The sequence below is a fragment of the Pteropus vampyrus genome, unplaced genomic scaffold, assembly GCF_000151845.1.
Source record: "Pteropus vampyrus isolate Shadow unplaced genomic scaffold, Pvam_2.0 Scaffold76, whole genome shotgun sequence".
NCBI classification, from domain to species: domain Eukaryota; kingdom Metazoa; phylum Chordata; class Mammalia; order Chiroptera; family Pteropodidae; genus Pteropus; species Pteropus vampyrus.
In genome coordinates, this window is record NW_011888857.1 from 125,961 (window position 1) to 148,488 (window position 22,528).

The 22,528-nt window shown below is 33.4% G+C and overlaps 1 protein-coding gene across 3 annotated transcripts in view; it reads right to left on the minus strand.

Moving 5' to 3' along the window:
* QSER1 (glutamine and serine rich 1) overlaps positions 1-22,528 on the minus strand; it is a 61,573-nt gene that overhangs the window by 9,660 nt on the left and 29,385 nt on the right. For 2 of the 3 annotated variants that reach the window (XM_011362524.2, XM_011362525.2), the window contains exons 5-8: positions 6,985-7,307; positions 5,948-6,064; positions 5,038-5,171; positions 3,654-3,868 (exon numbers count right to left, since the gene is read on the minus strand). In XM_011362524.2, the coding sequence (XP_011360826.1) occupies positions 3,654-3,868; positions 5,038-5,171; positions 5,948-6,064; positions 6,985-7,307 (789 nt within the window). The remainder of the gene's footprint in view (positions 1-3,653; positions 3,869-5,037; positions 5,172-5,947; positions 6,065-6,984; positions 7,308-22,528) is intronic. The other variant, XM_011362527.2, reaches the window with a different exon arrangement.

Consider the following 22,528-nt stretch of genomic DNA (forward strand, 5'->3'; position numbering starts at 1 on the left):
CAGTAAGATATTATATACCTTTTTTACTCAGTTGACATGTGTAAAAGTAATGTTGGGTAAAACTGCTGATGCCTTATATAGCATGAATCAAGGCAGTGACACTGAACTCTACTAGTAGCCATATATTTTGCCATGACTTTATCATCTCAGTGTTATGATTTTGAGGGGAGGAAAAAAATATAATGTCATGTAAGTCATAAAGCAGTAAAAATAATTAATTGTATTAAGTATTTCTTCTTGAGTAAATGTCTTAATAGTATGATGAAATGAGAGGTACATATAAAGCACTTCTGCTATGAAGTATGATGGTTATCTCCAGGAAGATCATCCAAGCAACTGTTTGAGTTATAAACTAGATACTTTTCCCCTTATGGGACACCATTTTTATTTGAAAGAATGATTGACAGGCACACTATGCCTATTCAGACTTGCATATCTGGCAGACATTTTCTTAAAAATTAATGAAGTGAATCTGTCACTTTAAGGAAAACAAGTAACAGTATGTATTTTCAAATCATATATGAAGGGTTTAACACCTAGAATATATAAGGAACAACAACTCAAGAATGACAGGAAAAATGACCCAATTAAAAAAATGGGCAAAGGATCTGAATAGACATTTCTCTAAAGAAGATAAGCAAATGTCCAGTTAAGTACATGAAAAGATGCTCAAGATCACTGATCATTAGAGAAATACAAATCAAAGCCACAATAAGACACCATTTCACACCTGCTATATTTTTTAAAAAAAGGGGCTGGTGAGGATATAAAGAACTGGAATCCCCATGCATTGCTCATAGGAATGTAAAATGGAGGGAGCATGGTGGAAAACAGTTTGGTGGTTCCTCAAAAATTATAAACATATAATTATATGACTCAGCAATTCCATTCCTAGGTATATACCCTAAAGAACTGAAAGCAAAGACACAAACAGATATTTTTATGCCAATGTTCACTGTAGCATTATTTATAATAGCCAAAAGGTGGAACAACCCAAGTGTCCATCAATAGATAAGATAAACAAAATGAACATACAAGGGATAAACTTAAAATGGAATAGTATTCATTCAATAAAAAGGAATAAGGTTCTAATATATGTGAACCTTGAAATCATTATATATGAAATAAGCCAGATACACTTATATAAGATATTTAGAATAGGCAAGTTCATGAAGACAGTAGCTGGGGGAAGGGGAGAATGGGGAGTTATTGCTTAATAGTTACAACTTTTCTGTTTGGGGTGATGAAAAAGTTCTGGAAATAGTTGTGATACTTGTACAATATGAACATAATGCTACAAAGAGCTCACTTAAAAATAGTTAAAATGGCAAAATTTGTTATATATTTTACAAATTTTTAAAATATAGAAAAAGAAACAATATGTATACCAATGAACAAATATTTTCACATAACCAATGAATGTTATAAAATCATTCATAGAAGTTATATTCAAAGAACAAGATAAACCCATAGATTTTAATGTAACAAGCATGAAAAGTTGAAGAAACTATTATTTGTCAAGTTTATCAAGTAAAATCTTTGAGTATCAAATAAAAATATCCATAATTATCTGAAAAGGTAATTTAAATACTCCTCCCTTTCTCAACTACATATATAAGCAAGGCTGGGTTTTCTTCATGTATTTTAACCAAAATAATGTATAATAAATTGAATGTAGAAGCATACATGAAAATGCTACTCTTTTAAATACTGTTTATGAAAATAGTTGTTAAAAAAACTTATGTTAATATCTAATTATTTTTTAAATTTCTGTTTTAATTGATATTTGGTAATATCAATAGATATAGCTCACAGAAACAAGTGTCTTGGAATCTTCAATAAATTTGAAGATTATAAAGAAGTTCTGAAACAAACAGTTTGGAAACCACCAGCCTATAAATCTATATTTATTATCAATATTTGCCTTCTTTTCAAGAAGCACTAAAAATGTTTACCTAATTATTAGTGACACCTAGTGGTAACTCAAGTTACCAATGAAAAAACTTTTTTCTTGTCCTTTGAGGAAGCTGTATAATTGAGAGCAAACTCAGAACCCAAACCTCTCTATTCTAAATGGTAGGTAGGAATGCTAACTGCAAAAATTATGTATAATGTCTTCTATATATACTCAAAGCACTGAATTTCTTTATAAATTCTAATGAGCACACATCTAAACAACCATTCCTAAGTAGCTTTCAAAAACAATACATTTGAAGTTGGCTTCCAAACTGAAGAATTTTTATTATGATTCTATTCCAATAATCTCTTAAGATGATATTTGTAACATCAGAAACCATTCTGGGCATCAACCTCAACAGTACCCCCAACACCCAATGCATCATTCAAGTTCTGCCAAGATTACATCCTGAATTTCTCAAACGTGTCCTCTCTCCTCCATCCCTGCTGCTACAACTTAGGTTCAGACTTGTAATTTATATCTGAACTATGATGTCTTATCATTCAAATTCACATTTCACTTCACCATGTTGTTCCCTACTTAAATCCTTCCAAGGACTCTCCTTTGCTTACAGGATCCCAAGCTTTTTAGCTTTATGTAGCATGACATACACAGCCTTCCATCAACTTTTCATCTTTTCCTGCCTACCTTCAACTTTATGTTCTAGAATGGTCAGCAAACATTTTCTGTAAAAGGCCAGATGGTAAATATTTGAGGCTTTAATAGTCATGTGCTATCTGTAACAACTACTCAAATCTGCCATTGTAGTCGGGATACAACTATAAAAAATACGTAAATGAATCAGTGTTCTAATAAAACTTTATAAGAATAGGCTACAGATCAGATTTGGTCCACTGACCATAGTTTGCCACCTCTACACTAGACTACTAAAATGCTTGAAATTTCTTGCATATATTATACGGTAAGTCTGATGGCTAATGGAATGTGTGCTGGTATATATTTATGTTTTACAACTATCTCAAGTTTTATTTCTAATAAAATAAATTTATCTATAACTACATAAATGTTCTTTGGTGTCTTCAACAGTTTTTAAGAGTATACAAGGGTTCTAAAATAAAAAAAAAATTGATAGCTGCTGATATATTTTAGCCTTTTCATTTTATAAAGAGAACTAAGGCTTTTTATAAAAGAGAGGTTTCCTAGCTTAGACATGGGCAACTGGTTGGCTAGTGGCTGTATGCATTATAGTATATAACATATCATATAATACACAGTATAGTAGTATGCATTCTATAATTGATAAATATTCCACATATATGGAAGTATACATTATTACATATGTTACTATATGTAGTTTCAGAGCTGCAGCTTCCTAGGCATGTTTTACTCTTTTCTTCTAGCATACACACAAACTCAGAAATTTAGAACTAGAGGACTCTTAGTAAATCATCTGATCTAATCCTTATCCTACCTAAAGAAGTGAGATAACTGGAATTTCTAAGGGTAGAACTCATACAGGTCTTTGAGTTCACTGCTTTTTCTATTTTACAAGGCTGTATATGTGGGCAAACTGTGCTCAGGGAAAGTGAATTTATTTTTATAAAAGTCTAAGCAGAATTTAGGTAGATAAATCTCCTCCAAAATAAATAAATCTTGAATCGTCAGCATCACTGTTCCTCTCCATTCATGGAGATAATCTAAAGTAATCAAGGTATTCATTTCATGGAGAACTCACCCTCATCACTACTAGTAGAATGGATCTCAGGAGATGAGTCAGATTGGGATGATGAAAATTCTTCTTTCCATTTCTTCCGTTTCTTTGGTGGTGGCTCAGCCTTTACTTTTAGCTGTTTACCTTTGGGTTTCATGGAAGGGGCTTTTGTAGTTGTAGTTTTTGGTGTTGGAAGATCAGAAGTTTTACTGCTACTACTTGGCTTAGCCTGAACAGTTCTGCAGTGTTATAAACAGACTTCATTAACACAATGAACTCCTGTCAAATGAAAATAAATTAGCCAAAAAAAAAAGAAAAGGAAGGAAGGAAGGAAGGAAAGAAAGAGAAAGCAAGCGAGAGAGAGAAAGAGAAAGCAAGCGAGAGAGAGAGAGAGAGAGAGAGATTTTGGAAGAGTTTAACTACCTCACCCGCACCTCCAAAATAAAGTCCAAGTCCTATACCTCTCAAATGATGATTCCCCTCAAATTCTCTTGAAATATACTCTTTAATCACTGACATTCAATATTCAGTTATTAGAGGACTATTAATTCAATCCCTATTTCTCACTTTACTCCTCCCCTCCCTTTATGAACTAATTTCCCCAAGTATGAGGCTGTACAACAGATGACCAGAGGGCTTTGGGAGGTAATGCATGATAAACCCTTGAGAGCTACATCTAGCTCTCACAGGTTCTGGTGGTACAGGTTTTGATATAGATAGAGACCCAACTGCATCTGTCCTAGAGCCTCTCAAGAAGATTTGCTATGTGCTAATTCTGGAGATGTGAATGGATGAAATTCCACTATAAAAATAAGGTGGGCTGCTTCTAATAAGTTGGAATTAATTAAACTAGACCTTCTTAACATTAGATTGAGAAAAACTAGAGTCACACCCCTTTCCCATACAGATCACAGGGAATGTGGCTACATCAGTCATCTCCCAGATTCATGCTCCAGACAATCCAGAGTTACATTAATAGATGATAACCCTACAGTATACTTGTCTAGTAATATACAAGTCTTATAGCTTTTTTCTCAAAATTTATTTCATTTTAAATTTGACATACCATTAATATTTTTATTTTATGGATTAAAAAAGGACTTCACAAAAAGCTGGACTCAATCCTTTTGACTCTAACTCCGTTTTTTTTTTTCTCTCACTACACTAGGGTAACATCAAAAGGACTAACAGAAAGAAGAGGGCACCCATTCCATCACAAATAGTCACGATTTATAATTCCTGTCTCACTACTTTAAAAGGAATCTATTATTACACCAGGCATTGAATTTTTAGACTTATAAATAATGAAAGAAATCAGTCTCTTTAATTGATATAATTCTTTGTACAAGACATCACCATAATAAGCCTTCCAATAATCACTATGCAAATATATAAAAAAAATAAATACCTGATAGTTTGTGAAGGCTTACTTCTTGGTTTTTTAGAACACACTCTGACATATTCCTTTTTGTTTGCGTTTTCGATGAACTTCACGTATATCCTTTTGTATTTACTCTTTGCATCTCCAAAATATCCAAGGTACTAAGGAAAAAAACACTTTGAATTACTTAATTACACATTCTGTACACACAATATTATTACTTTCTTAGCTTCACTGGCTATCATACAGCCATCCTTCAAGTTTTTAAATACGCAGCTTTGACTAGGCTAATTTCACCCCCAATAAAAATAATCCTAGGCTCAATCTTAACTGCAAGCCCATACATATAAACAATCTAGGTTGGCTAATCATCAGATGCTTGCTTACTTAATGCTATTAAACAACTACATAGGTACAAAAGAATAACTTCTGTAAGTCTTCTGGTAAATCAGGGTATTTCACTGACAGAATAATCAACATAAGAGCCTCTGAGTCCATTTGAACTCTTCACAAACTAGCACTTATTCCTTTTCTTGTTATTAAAAAAAAAAAAAAAGGTTAAGCAATAGTATAAAGTGTTTTAATTTTAGGTAGCTGGTATTTATATATTTTTATTTTAAAATCAGATGATTAGAGTGTCATATACAGGCACACCTAGTTTTACTGCACTTCACTTTACTGCACTTCAGAGATGTTGTGCTTTTTACAAATTGAAGGCAAGACCCTCCACCGGCAAAAAGATTATGACTCACTTCATTGTGGTCTGGAACTGAACCTGCAGTATCTCCGAGGTATGCCTGTACTGTCATTCATATTTTATGCTATTTTATATTAGAAGTGCTCAATATAAAATATATTTAATTTAAATCATTCTATATTTTCCCCAGGACCACTGTCAAAAAACAGGAAGGCTAATATAAACGAGCATTTTACTTACACTATTTGTAGCAGCGAATTCTCTTTGCCCATCTCTAATTTCAGGAATAAACTTCTGTAGTAAAGCTTTTTGTACTTTCCAAATAGCTGGGGGTTCTTTTCCTGTTTTTAAAGCCTCCTATAATAAACAGAATTAATTACACTTATAAAAGCTGGCAATATATTCTAGATTTAAAGAATCTTAGAATCTTAAAAACATATCTACTCAATCTTTTACCTAGCTGAACTTTTGCAATAGTTCTTATAAGTTGGCCATTCAGTTTCTGCTTAAATTCTTCCAGAAATAGGGAGAGCACACACACCAACATGCAAAGTAGTCTGTTACCCTTTTGTATAGCTATTGGAAAATGTTCCTCCGATAATACTGTCATATATTATTTATGAAATTTTATAACAGTATGTACATATTCAAAAAGACCAGAAACAAATTTGCTAAAATAGTAATAGCAGTTGATTGTGAATGGAAGTATTAAAATTTGAATGTTATACTTATTGTACTTTTTAATGCCATTCCTTTCCAGTTAAAAAATCAAAAGCAAACAAAACCCGTGAATAGGCTTTTCTTAAACGTAGTTTTCTTGTATGAAATTATTAATATTTTTATTCATGGTTCAACAATTTGGAATTATGAAAATAAGTCTAATTCTAGTTTTATATTATATTTCTGTTATTTTCTTTAAACTTTTAAATTAGATAAATAGGCCATTTTCTTCAAACTCCCAATAATATAATGAGTTGGGAGTCTTCAAAAGAAATTAACATTTTGAAACTGCTCTACTCATTAGTACCTAAATGGAACATACTGACTAGTCAGTATGTTTTATACTTGGATATAAAATTATTTTAAGCTATTTTTCTTTTATAAACTATCTGATATCTATTAATGATTTCATTATTTAACAATTATAACAGAATAATTGTGAAAATAGAACTTTTTGTAATTCAGGCTACATGCATGCTACTAAAGCCATCACGAAGGCTATCATAATGCACCCCCACTAAACTATGACCTTTAACACCTGTGAACATTCACATCACCTTAAAAGTCTCTATGTCTTCTATCTTTACCACAAATTCATCACGCTCTCTGTATTGGCCTTCTCCTCCACTTTCTGTGTTCTCCTCATCTGTAAAACCTTCTATGGCAACAGTATCCTGTCCTTTTGCAAATTGGTCTGAAGAAAGACCATCAAGTTCGATGGGCTTTGGGGGTTCTGTAGAGCTTATATTTTCCATTACTGCAGATGAAGAAGAGTAGAGAGGTTCTTGCTTAACTGCACCCACAGTGGTGGAGGAAGTAGTAGCAGTACCAGTAGTATTGGCAGTAGGGCTAGTAGTTGCCACCTGTAGGGCTTCTGAAACTAGATCAAGCAAATGCAAATCAATAATACAAATAATTAAACATTTACTTGTTTTGAGTAAAATCTGAACAGTTTAAAAAGAAAGTTATTTTTACCATCAAATCATCTGAAACATTGAAAACTACACTAAGAAATTAAAGAATGGTTGTTAATTTCCAAAAAAAAAAATCAAAGTAGTGTACAGACTTGAGAACCTTCATCAACCTACAATGCCCCTCAGACCACTTAAGTAACATAAAGACACAAAAGTGATGTAAGATAAGGGTCAGCTGACCAAAACTGTAAAGAATTCCTAAAGAAAAGGCAATTGGATGTGGGAAAGGAAAACAACACCCCAAAATATTTTGAAATATTTATATACTAACAAATAACTTAGATGAAGTGGACAAATTTTCTAGAGAGACACAAACTACCGAAAAGACTCAAGAAGTGGTAGAACATCTCAAATGACCAATAACAAGTAAAGAGAATAAAGGAAATTTAGAAACATTCCACAAAGATAAGCACAGGGTTCTACCAATAGTATAAGAATTAATACCAATCCATCATAACTCTAATAAATAAGGAGGAAACACTTCCCAACTCATTTTATGTGGTCAGTATTATTCCAGTATCTAAACCAGACAAAAATATCATGAAAAAAACTATAGACTAATATCTTTTATGAATATAAACATGAAAATCTTCAACAAAATATGAAAAAATCTACCAACATATAAAAAGAATTATACGTCATGACTCAAGTGGGTTTTATTCTAGGAATGCATACATAGTTTAACATCTGAAAATCATCAGATGATTGATTTTATTATAAGATAAAAATATAGGATTATCTCAATGGGCACAGAAAAAGCAATTGGCAGAATTCAATATCATGAATTTAAACACTTTCATGATAAAAACACTCAACCACCTAAAAATAGAAGGAACTTCTTCAACTTGATAAAGGGCACCTATCTATAAAAAACCCAGTCAACATCATACTTAATGGTTAAAACCTAGATGCTTCCCCCTAAGGATGTCTGAAGAAACAAAACTACAGGCATACCTTGTTTTATTGTTATTCGCTTTATTGAGCTTCCCAGATATTGTTTTTATAAACTGAGTCAAGCAAGTCTGTCGGCACTATTTTCCCAACTGCATTTGCTCTCTTCATGTTTCTGTAACACATTTTAGTAATTCCCCAATATTTCAACTTTTTAATTATTGTCATATTTTTATGGGGATCAGTGATCAGTTATCTTTGATGTTACTATGGTGATTGTTTTGGGGAACCATGAACTGTGCTCATATGAAACAGCAAACAATAAATATTGTATATGTTCTGACCGCTCCACTGACTAGCCATTCCCCCATCTCTCTCTTTCTCGCTCATTGGACCTTCCTATTCCCTGAGAAACAACAATACTGAAATAATAACCCTACAATGGCTTCTAATAAGAGTATGGCCCTAACTCTCTTCAATTCTATAAAGATTGAGAGAAGTGAGGAAGTTGCAGAAGGAAAGTCTGCAGCAAGCAAAGATCTGTTCATGTTTAAAGAAAGAAGCTGTCTCCATCACATAAAAGTACACAGTGAAGCACCAGGTGCTGATGTAGAAGCTGCAGCAAATTATCCAGAAGATCAAGCTAAGATCATTAATGAAGGTGGCCATACTAAACAACAGATTTTCAAGAGGTGAAACAGGAAGAAGATGCCATCTAGGACTTTCACAACTAGAGAAGACAATGTCTGGCTTCAAATCTTCAAAGGACAGGCTCACTCTCTTGTTAGGAGCTAATGCAGCTGGTGACTTTAAGTTGAAGTCAGTACTCATTTACCATTCTGAAAATCCTAGGGCCCTTAAGAATTATGCTAAATCTACTCTGCCTGGAACAATAAAGGCTAGATGACAGCACATCTGTTTATGACATGGTTTACTGAATATTTTAAGCCCACTGTTGAGATCTAGAGCTCAGAAAAAAAGATTCCTTTCAAAATATTATTGCCCATGGACAATGCATTTGGTCACTCAGGAGCTCTGATGAAGAAGTGCAAGATTAATGTTGTTTTCATGCCTGCTACCCTAACATCCATTCTGCAGCCATGGATCAAGGAGTAATTTTTGACTTTGTCTTAATATTTAAGAAATACACTTCATAAGGCTTTAGCTGCCATAGATAATGATTCCTCTAATGGCTCTGGGCAAAGTAAATTGGATACCTTCTGGGAAAAAATTCACCATTCTAGATGCCATTAAGAACATTCATGATTTGTGGAAAGAGGTCAAAATATCAACATTAACAGGAGTTTGGAAGAAGCTAATCCAACCCTCATTCATGGATGACTTTGAAGGATGAGTCTTCAGTGGAGGAAGTAACTGCAGATGTGGCAGAAATAGCAAGAGGGCTAGAATTAGAAGTAGAGCCTGAAGATGTGACTGAATTGCTGCAATCTCATGATAAAACTTTAACAATGAGGCGCTGCTTCTTACAGGTGAGCAAAGAAAGTGGTTTCTCGAGATGGAATATATACTCATGGTGAAGATATTGTGAAGATTACTGAAATAACAACAAAAGGATTTAGAATATTACATAAACATAGCTGATAAGGCATCAGCAGGGTTTGAGAGGATTGACTCCAATTTTGAAAGAAATTCTACTGTGTATAAAATGCTATCAGCATTGCATGCTACAAAAAATTGTCAAAGGAAGAGTCAATCGATGTGACTAAGCAATAAGTACCTTTTAATTAAGGTATGTCCATTTTTTAAGACATAATGCTACTATACATTTTAAATAGACACATGCAGTGAAAAACCAAAAATTCATGTAACTCGCTTTATTGTGAAATTCCATTACTGTGGTGGTCTCTGAAACTGCAGTATCTCTGAAGGATGACTGTATCTCCTTTTGAAGATGATATTGTATATAGAAAATCCACCAAAAAACCATTAGAACTAATCAATAAATTCAGCAAGTTTCCAGGGTATAAGATCAACATATAAAAATCAATCATATTTCTATATATTTGCAATGAACCATCCAAAAATGAATTTAGGAGCACAAGTCCATTTATAATAGCATCGAAAAGAAAAAAAATACTTAGGAATAAACATAAGAAGTGCAAAGTTTACACTCTGAAAACTATAAACATTATTGAAAGAATAAAGGTCTAAGTAAGTGGAAAAATATCCTATGTTTATGGATCACAATACTCAACATTGTAAAGCTGGCAATACTCCCTAAATTGATCTACAGAATCAGCATAATCCCTATAAAAATCCTAGCTGCATGTTTTTTTACAGAAATTGACAAACCGATCCTAAAATTCACATGGAAATGCAAGATACTCAGAATAGTCAAAATAATTAAAGAACAAAGTTGGAAGATTCACATTTCTGAAATTTCAAAACTTACTACAAAGCTACAATTATTAAGACAGTGTGGCAGCGGCATAAGGACAGATATATAGATCAACAGAGTAGAATAGAATGAAAATCAAGAAATAAAACTCTTATATTTATGGTCAAATAATTTCAACGAAAGTGTCAAAAACCATTGAATGGGGAAAGAATAAAGTGTTTTTAACAACTGGTGCTGGGACAATTGGATATCTGCATACCAAAGAATAAAGTTGGATCTCTACTTTGTAATACAAAAAGTAACTGAAAATGGATCATAGATCTAAATGTGAAATTTAAAATTATAGAACTCTCAGAGGAAACATAGGTGTAAATCTTCATGACCTTACATGTGACAAAAGAAAAAAAATCAACTGGACTTCATCAGAATTTAAAACTTGTGCTGCAATTGACAACATCAAGCAAGTGGAAAGCTAACCCACAGAATGGGAAACAATGTTTAAAAATCATATATTTACCGGAGATTTTGATTCAGAATATATAAAGAACTCTTAAACTTCAATAATACTAAAAACAACCCAAATAAAAAAGTTAGCAAGGCATATGAATAGACATTTGTCCAAAGAAGATGTAAAAATTGTCAACACAACATTATATAAATGCAATCTCGCACTTACTAGGATGGCTAGAATTAAAAAATACAGATTATAATGTGTTAGCAAGCATGTGGAAAATTGGAACACTTGTACATTGCTGAAGGGAATGTAAAGTGATACAGCCACATTGGAAAACAGTTTGGTCATTCTTCAAACCATTAAGCATGGAGTTATCACATGACCAAGAGAATTCCACTTCTGACTTCTACTTTCTAGAGAAATAAATAAAACACCTTCACACAAATGCTATTACATGAATGTTCATAGCAGAATTATTCATAATAGCCAAAAAGTGGGAAGAGCCCCAAATGTCCACCAACTGATGAATGGATACACAAAATGAGACATATCCACCTTGATAGGAAATAAAAAGGAATGAAGTCCTGATACATGCATAAACCTTGAAAACATTATGCCAAACGAAAGAAGCCAGTTACAAAAGGTCAGATATTATATGATTTCTTTCACATAAATGTCCCAAAGAGGGCAGATCTACAGAGAAAGTAGATTAGTGGTTGCCTGTGACTGGGTGTAGGTGTGGATATTAATTGATAATGAATTTCTTGTTGGCTGATGAAAATGTTCTAAAGTGAATTGTACATTTTAAATGGGTGGATGCTATGGTATATGAATTATAATTTATTAAAGCTGTTTAAGTACTTTGAAGGCTAGAGATGATAAGAGGAACTCTGGGTTGAGAAACAAATAATAAAAAGAGCATGTAGCATTCCAGTGGTAATTTTGAATAATGATAATGAACTAAAATAATAAAATATATAATAATAATAAGTAAAAACAGGAAGGCCAGTGATTCCCTTGCTTATACTGAGTTATAGGCAGCACGGTATTTGATCATAGGCTAAAATGCAAAAGCTGATCACTGGAGAAAGTGAACTCTACCTGCCTAGAGTGGTGGAGGGGTTGAGAGGGAAAGCAGAGCCTGAAGTACACCCAGACTTAACACAGAAAAGAATGGAAAAACAGACTGGCAAGGGAAATAAGTGAATTAAAGTGGTTGGCATCTAGGGAGAGTAGGGGCTGGAGGCAGGGGCTGTCCAGTAGCTGTTACCAGCTACTATACCCCATATTAAAACTATCTTTATACATTTATATGAGTCTTCTCAATCAAGGAGAGGCCTGCTTAAGAAATAACAGATGAATAAGCTAATCATCAAGTCATGCTGTACATCTTGAATTTATAGTTTGTATGTCGATTCTATCTAAATAACACTAAGAAAAATAATCTAATGTTAGGAGCCCATACTACATAATTTTACCCTAGTGCAATATATTTTTATGCTATTTTAACTATACTATCATACTTTTCTGCCTCAAATAGGTATATAAATAGAAATTGACTTTTTATGTCTTGTGACCAGAAGGCGGCTCTAAATATTAAACATTTCTAACATTGTAATATTTGTAGATCCAAATTGGTAACCTTTCTATAATTATAGATCCAAATTGGTACTTTTTTCAAATTTAATGTAAAAAGAATTAGATGTAGCATTTAAAAATTATTTATTGATTAATTGGTGAATATTACCTATTGAGATTAGTTTTACAAACCATTTTATTCCTTCTTTTTTTTTTTTATATTAAGGACTGAGAAGTCTTTTTTGTAAAAATGAAAGAAGGAATAAAAGGGACTTTATTATAGCAATGTCATTGGATTTTGAAAATGTTTTCCAAGTTATATAGGAAAACAAATTAAATAGCTATCGAGGCAAAAAAAAAACAGAGATACTGCCACCAGCAGACCCTCAGAAAAGACTGTAAAGGACAATGCCAAAAGCAGTGTAATCCCAAAGAGAAGATATGAGGTACAAGAAAGAAGAGCAATATGGTAAATATATAAGTAAATCTAAACACTATTTAAAATACTACTAATGACATCTCATTAAGTATTAGAAACAAGATAGTACATGGTAATATTAAATGGAGTATTAATGTTCAGAAGTCTTTATATTATCCAGGAAGAGATTAAGATATTAACAGATTTTGAGAGGCTGAAAATACATACTGTAATTCCTATTGTAACTAAAAAAAGAACAGAAATATTACCTCAACATAATCAGAAGTGGGAGAGTAAGTAAAGATTGGAATAAAACAAAATTGACCATGTATTGATGATGATTGAAACTGAGTGATGCATAAGTTGGCTTAATTATACTAATCTTTGTACCTCTATGTTTAAAAAATTCCATAATTAAAAGTTAAGCAATTTTTTACAAAAGAATATATAACTTCTAAATCAGTAGAGGGAAAAAAATGTATCAATACTGTATGATGCCCTTTACATGAAATTTTAAAACAAACCAAAGTATAGTATGTACAGATACATACACAGGTGATAAAGTTATAAAAGAAAGCAAGGAAGTGATTACCGTCCAGCTCAGACAGTGGTTAGTTCTAGAGGTTATTAGTTGGGTTTAATTTAATACTCAATTTATTTTTGTACTGTCTTGCTTTCTAATGAGTAGCATTTAACACCATAAATCTTCTTCTCTGCCCCATTGGTTTTGAAATATAATGATCCACTCTCTTTTCTAAGTGGTTTGTTATTTCAGTTTTCGTTTCTTTTTTAAGCCATGAGTTATTTAGAAGTTTTTAAGTAAAAACTTATTACTTTTTATTTCTATTATTCTTTTATGAAATTACTGTATTGTAGTCAGAGAATATGGCTTAAACAATGTGTGCATTTTCAAATTTATGGACATTTTTGTGTTTTCCTCATGTTATATTTCTACTTGTGAGTTTTATTTCACATGAAAAAATGTTCTGAAAGGAGAGAGATGGAGAAATATACTAAAAATGCTACAATAACAATGAAAGTTGTATGGCAATGTTAAAAACAAATGAGGAATGAAATGGGAAAAAGAGGTTTTATTATGATAAAAGGAAATTTAACTGTAGTAAAATTTTATGCACCGAATTACATGGGTTCAAAACATATCAAGTAAACGGTACTAAATAAATAAAACATAGTTGCAAACTTTAAACTGATCAAGCAATCTAAAAACAAGGATAGGGAAGATTTAAAACATTTTTTTTTATTAAAAATTTCAAACACACACAAAAGTAAAGAATACAAATCTTCATGTACCATAACCCAGCAGTCACAACCATGAACATTTTGGTATACTTCTTTCATCTATCTGTCACCCATTTTATATTTGCTGGGATAGTTTAAGGCAAATTCTAGACCTGTCATTTACGTTGAACATATACATATACATATTTCTTATATGACCTAATGTCATTTATTACATTAAACAAAAAATAAAGAGATATAAAGGATTTGAACAATATTACAAAATAAAATCCATTATCACGTGGTACTCATAAAATATTTATAAAAACTGACCATTTACCAAGCTACTAATAAAACTTCCATGCATTTAAAAATGCAGACACTAAGCCATATTTCCTTGATCACAATATGATAGGGCCATAAGTTAGTAATAAAGGAATTCCAAAGATGACAACAAAAATCAAAACCTACTAGGAAAAAGACCAAAAACCTCCATTCTTAATAACTCCTGGGTTAAAATGGAAATTAAAACTGAAATGACAAACCATTAGAAAGGACAGTGAGAACACTACAAGTTGAAACCAGAGTGACAGAAGAACACTAACACTTTAATGCCATTTATTAGAAAGCAAGCAAATACAAAAAGTATTAAACTTAAGCCAGAGAAAGAATATTAAATTGAACCCAGGAAATATAGAGAAAAAGAATTAATAAAAGCAGAATTTTTTTTAAAAAGTGAGTAAAAAATGATGTCAAGAGAAAAAAAAAAGTAAGTACATTGGTTCCTTGAAAAGAACCGTTAAATAGGCAAACCTTTCAGAGACTGATAAGGAAAAAGAATCAAATAATCACTTGGAGCAAGAATGAGAACAATAATTACAGAACTAAAGGAGACTGAAAACTTATGAGGGAATACTGTGTACAACTTTATAACAACAAATGTTAAAATATAAGTGCAAGAGATGATTTTACTATAAAATATACTTTTTAATTAATGATTTTTTATTTCTCAATTATAGTTGGCATACTATACTATAATAGTTTCAGGTGTACAACACAGTGATTAGACATCTAGATTTGTATAACTCACAAAGTGATCACCCTAATAAATCTAGTACTCCTCTGACACCGTACAATATTATTGGGTATATTCCTTATGCTGTACTTTCTATATTAATGACTATTTATAACTACCAATCTATACTTCTTAATCCCGTCCCCCCTGTTCACTGACCTCCCCAACGTCCCTCTCATCTGGTAACCCTCAAAATGTTCTCTGTATCTATGAGTTTGTTTCTATTTTTTGTTTGTTTATTTTGTTCTTTAGATTCCACATAAACGTTCAATCATATGGCATCACTCAGACTTACTGCACTTAGTACACTACCCTCTAGGTCCATCATGCAATATCTTTTTCCATCCTATTATGTTACTTCTGTGCGTGTCTTTTAATCTAAAGTGAGTCTCTTATAGGCAGCATATTTAAGGGTCTTGTTTTCTTATCCATTCAGCCACCCTATCTTTTGATTGGCACATTTAATTCTTTATTTGAAATACTCATTGACAGATATGTAGTTATTGTCATTCTTTATTTAGACTTTTGATACATATTTTTTTCTTCTTCTTAAAGAAATCCCTCCAACATTTCCTGTAATACTGGCTTGGTGGTGAGGAACGCCTTTAGCTTTTTCTTGTCTGGGAAGCTCTTTATTTGTCTTTTGATTCTAAATGATAACTTCTGCTGTGTAAAGTAATCTTGGTTGTAGGTCCTGGGTTTTTACCACTTTGAATATTTTGTGCCAATCCCTTCTGTTGAGAAATCAGCTGACAGTCTTATGGGCGGTCCCTTGTATGTAACTAACTAATTGCTTTTCTCACTGCTTTTAAGATTCACTCTTTGAATTTAACCTTTAGCGTTTTAATTATGACTTGGTGTGGGCCTCTTCGGGTTCATCTTGTTGGGGATTCTCTGAACTTCCTGGGGTTATACGTCTACTTCCCTTACTAGGTTAGGTTAGTTTTCTGTCATTATTTCTTCAAATAGGTCTTCAATTCTTTGTTGCTCTCTCTCTTCTTCTGGTATTCAGCATGTGAATGTTACACTCAGCTTTGCCCTGGAGGCTTCTTAAACTATCTTCATTTTTATTTTTGATTCTTTTCTCTTGTTGCTGTTCTGATTGGGTGTTCTCCGCTACCCCATTCTCTATGTCGCTGATTCGATCCTGCGTTTCATCCACTCTGTTGATTCCTTCCAATGTACTCTTCATCTTAGATATTATATTCTTCATTTCTGACTGGCTCCCTATTTATTATGTTTTCCATCTCCATTTCTATTTTTTTTTTTTATCTCGTTGTTAAAGTTCCTCATTGAGTTCATCTACTCTTCCCGTAAGTTCCTTGAGCATCCTTATAATCAGTGTTTTGAACTCTGTACCTGGTGTATTGCTTGTCTCCATTTTAGTGAAATCTTTTTCTGGAGTTTTGTTCTATTCTTTCATGTAGGATATGCTTCTTTGTCTTCCCATTGTGGTTGCCTCCCTGTGTCTGTTTCTATGTATTAGGTAGGGCTCTTAAGTCTCCTGGTCTTAGTAGAGTGGCTTTATGTAGTAGGTGTGTTGTGGGGCCCCTTGGCACAGATCTGGAAGGGATCCAGCTGCAGGCCAAGTTCAATTGCTGCCTGGGCACCTCTGAGGCCACCTGGTAAGAGTCACCAAGCAATCCACATGTGGCTGCCACCTGTGCAGGGCTTATAAGTGCCTTGAGAGGCCAAGTCAGAAACCAAGGCCAGCTGCCACAGATGCGGGGCTTGAGGCTGCTCAGCAAGAGATACAAGGGATGCTAAGGCCAGATGCTGCTTCTTTGGGTTTTGTGACCCTTTGAGAGATTCTATGAAAGTTTGCAGCAGGAGCCAAGACAGCCCGTTTGTATGGAATAAATCACTGGAAGTTGACTTAGGTGAGCCCACAAATTGGGAGAGGTGGAGTCTCGAGGAATCCCTCCGCTGGAGCAACCTGTGTTATCTAAGTTGATGGTGCCTGCATCTGCAGGCTAGGAGGGAGAAGGGCTTAACAAAGGAACAGTGGCTTCTGCCTGCACTTCTTTCTGGGAGCCAGGCACCCCTCTAGCCCTTGTCCTGAAGCCTAATAGTTCAGCACCTCCCTGTATGTCCCTGGTGACCCTTGAGCAGCTGCTCTAGCGCTGGAGCTCAGAGCAAGTGAGTATGTCAGTAAGACCGGGCGTGGGCCCTTTAAGAGGAAGGTCTCACAGCCCTCCATCTTACTCAGCCACAACTTCTACTGGTTTTCACAGCCACAGTTTGTGGGGACTTCTCTTTGCAGCAATGGAACCTGGGCTGGGGAGCCCAGTGTGCGGCTGGAACCTCTCACTCCTCAAGTTAGGGAGGTGACTCTGCAGCCAAGACAGCCATCCCGATTCTCAGTTGCCACACACGGTTGTGGGACCTAACCGTTTTGCATCTCTGGCCCCTTACTATTCTGAGGTCACCTGTTATTTCAGGTGACCTAGTTGTAGAGCTTCTGTTCAGCCAGACCTCTGGCGACTCCACATACTGGCTACTCTGTAGTTTTGTTATAATTTTGGTGTGATCACTAGAGGCAGCATGTACTGCCTCTACATTCTACTCTATCTTGAATCCAATCTGAAAACATACCTTTCTTAAATTGACCTGGACAGATGAAACTACCTCTGGAAAAAATGGAAAAATCCCAGAGACAGTCTTAGAAAATTTTGCAAAATCCCTATAATATATGGCAAACTTTTTCAAAGCTTAGACAAATGGCAAAACTTTCCCAATTCAATTTATAAGATCAGCATATTCTTGACTACAAAAGTGAACAAGAGTAAGACAAAAACAAACAAACTCCACCACTATAAGCTAATCTCATTTATGAATCTAGGTGTAAAAATCCCAAATAAAATACTAACGAATCTTGCAATGGGTTAAAATTCATCATTACCAAAGAATTCATAGTGAATTTTTTAAAAAACAGTTCAGCATTAAGAAATCAAGTAATAAATTAACGTGGGAAGAAGCTCATTTATCAGAAGCTCAAAAAAGAACCCAACAAAAATATATTTTTTTAATTACCAGTTAAATTTTGTTGAGTATTGAATTTTAAGAACCTCAAAACAGGTTCAGCATTAGGAAATCAAACAACAGATTAATGTGGGGGGAAAAGCAGATTTATCGGAATATGTTCAAAAGAGCATCTGACAAAATTCAGTACCCACTGTTAACTTTTATAAAAATCCAGAATGCTTGCCATCAGTGCTACTGCTAAACAACAAAAAAGAGAAAGATAAAACTACCATTATTTAAAAATATATATGTAATCACATCTACCTAAAAATACAGGAGAATCAGGTAGAAAACTGTTAAAATAAAAATTCAACAAAAATGCCAAATATAAGATGGAGGTAGGAAAATCAATCACTGCCAATAAACCATTAGTAACCAATCAGAAAACAGTGTGGAAAAAAATATTATAAAAACTGCTAAACTGTAATATATGTCTATGTGGAAAAAAATGATATAATGGTAAAGATATAAAAATAAGGTATAAGTAGAAAAACATTATATTCCACAAGTGGATGAGAAGATAATAAAGATATAATCCCTTAAAATTAATTATGGATTCAATGTAATCACAACCAAAACCCCAAAACATTGAAGGGGTTCTACTGGCCCATTACAGGACAATTTGAGCATCAGAAATAATAAGTAGAATTGATAAGACAGTGAATTTTTAAAAATTTATGAAAGCCTTCTGGTGCCAAGATGAACTAAGCCCACTAGAGCTTGGAAACCCTGACATCTGGGTGGTGTGGGGGAAATTCTCAAAGAGGAGAGAGCTAGAGAATGGTATCCTCTCATTTTGTGAATGAACCTACAGAAATCCCAGTTTCATGACTAAGCTGCACATAAGAGAATAGACCCAAACTAGCATAGCAAAGGCTTTGCAATGTAAAGTATAACAAAGTCTACCATTTACACAAGTTCCAGACTAACCACTGAAAACAGATCCATAGCAGCAGGATGAACTAGCATTGGAACCACCACTCGAAAGGTGACAACAGATTCCTGGTCTGACTGCCTGCTAAAACAAAACAAATCAACATTCTCCAGAGGATTTTAATAGAATTCAGGTACTGAAAATGTCCAGGATACAATCCAAAATTGCTCAATATACAAAGAACCAGAAAAAGGTGACCAATTCTCAAAGGTAAAAGGTAACCACTCTAAGATGACTCAGATGCTGGAATTATCAGACAAAAACTTGAAAGCAACTCTTAACCATGCTCTATGAGGTAAGGTAAACATACTTTTGAAATTAATAAAAATATGTAAGTTCTCAGTAGAGAAATAGAAACTAGAAGAACCAAATACAAATTTTAAAATTGAAAAAATATCTGAAATAAAAAATTCACTGGATGGGCTCAATAGCAGAATTGAGAAGGCCAAAAAGTCAATAAACTTGAAGATAGAGGAATAGAAATTATACAATCTGAAGACTGGCGGAGGGCGCGGGGGAAGACTGAAGAAAATGAACAGAACTTCAGGAACCTGAGGACTAATATCAAAAGGTTTTACATCTGTGTCTTTGAAGTTCCACCCAAACTTCTGAAATTTGGTAAAAGACATACATTTCAGATTCAAGAAGCTCAGTGAACTCCAAACAGTATAAACCTTACCCAGACAAATAATTACATTGCTGAATATCAAAGAAAAACTCTTGAAAAAGGAAAAGTTCTTTGGGCTGAAGAAAAATGATACCAGAAGAAAACTTGGAACATCAGAAATAAAAGAAATGTAACACAAATTATAAATATCTGGGTAAATATAACAGACTATTTTTCTCCTCATAAGTTATTTAAAATATATATTACTGTTGAAAGCCAAAATTACTACTCTATCAAGGTTTTCAATATATGTAGATATAATATATAGGACAAATATAAGTAAGGGTCGGGGTAAAGGGACCTGTATGGTTGTTAGGCTTCTACATTTTACCTGAAATAATAAAAATATCAACTCTAAGTGGACTGTAATCACTAGGTCAACCACTAAAAACAATACGAAAAGACACAGCCCAAAAAGCAGAGAGAAATTTAAAATACTAAAAGTTCAAATAACTTTTTTAAAGGTAGGAAAAAAGAAACAAGAATGAAAATAGAGGGGATAAACATAAAACAATAAAATGGAAGATCTAACCATATCAAAAATTACATTAAATGTAAATGGTCTAATCATACCAATTGAGAGATTGTGAAATTAGTTGTTTTGTTTTTTTTTTAAAGATTAAACTATATACTGTCTACAAAATACCCATATTAAATACAATGTCACAGATAGTTTAAAAGTATAAGGATAGGGAAAGACAGACCACACAAATACTTAGTAAAGGAAACCTGGAGTGGCCATATTGATATCGGACAATTCATTCCTATCAATTGACAACTTAGGTGAGATGGAGCAATTCCTTCAAAGGTACGAAATACCAAAACACAATCGAGAATAAACAGACAAGTTGAATACGTCCACATGAAAGAAATTGAATTCATAGTTAAAAACTTTCTGACAAAGAAAATTCCAGGTCCAGATGGATTTACTAGCAAAATTCAACCACACATTTGTGGAAGAAATACTACCTAATTCTTACAGGAAATGCAAAAGAAGGGAACTCTCTCCAACTCATTTATGAGGTCAGCAATAACCAGATCCAAAACCAGACAAAGAAAACTACAGACTAAAATCCATTGTGAACACAGATGCAAAAAAAGAAAATCTAATCCATCAATGCATAAAAAATAATATATCAAAGTCAGTGGGTTTTACCCTAGAAGTACAAGGCCATGAATATATTTTGGAATCCATCAATGTAATTCACCATATTGACAGACTAAGAAAACTACATGATCATTTCAACAGATGAAGACAAAGCATTTGACAAAATTCAATCTCCATTCATTATAATAACTGTCAGCAAACTAAGAAATATGAGGAACTTCTTTAATGTGATAAAAGGCATCTATAAAAAAAACCTATAGTTAACCATCATACTTAGTGGTGAAAGATTTCTTTCCCCCCAGATCAAGAACATCATCAGGATGTCCACACTCGTCACTCTTATTAAATACTGTAGAGGAAATCCTAGCCTGTGTATTTAGACAAGAATGAAAAAGGCATAAAATTGGGGGCGGGGGAACTATCCTCATTTGCAAATGACATCTTTTTCTACATAGAAAATCCTATGGAATCTGAAAGGAAAAAAATCCTAGAATAAGTGGTGTGCAGATTTGCAGGATTTAAGATCAACATATAAAAATCAACTGTATTTTATAATCTACCAATGCTATATTTTATAATCTACCAATGAATAATTGGAATTTGAAAACTTTTAAAAGTGTCATTTACAATAAATAGCACCAAAAAAATATTCAGGAATAAACCTAACAAAGCATGTGCAGGATCTATATGCCAAAAACTACAAAACAGACTAGGGAAAAAAAAATCAATGTTCATGAATTGCTAAGACTCAATATATTGTTAACAGGTCATCTTTCCTCAAACTGCTATAGATTCAAGAAAATCAAAATCTCAGTAGGAATTTTTATAGATACCAACAGCTGATCTGAAAATTTATATGGAAAAGGAAAAGAACTAAATCAGGCAAAACAATTTTGAAAAAGACAAATTTGTTGGACTCAGACTACCTTATTTCAAGACTTACTTAAAGCTACAACAATTAAGACAGTGTGGGATTGGTGAAAGCATAAACACACAGATCAATGTAACAGTACTGAGTCCAGGAATAGATGCATACAAATATGGTCAATTGATTTTTGACAGAGGTGCAAGGGCAATTAATGGAGAAAGGACTGCCTTTTCAACAAATGGTACCGGAAAAGCTAGACTTCTATACACAAAAATATTAACTTCGACCCATATCTCATATCTTATACAAAAATAAAATCAAAAGAGATCACAGACCTAAATGTAAAATGCACAACTTTCAAACTTCTAGAAGAAAACAGGAGAATATTTTTGTGACCATGGGTTAGGCAAATTTTCTTAGGACACAAAAAGCATGTCATAAAAGGAAACATGGATAAATTAAACCTCGTTACAATGTTTGCCCTCCAGAGATACTTAAAGGGCTGTGAGAAT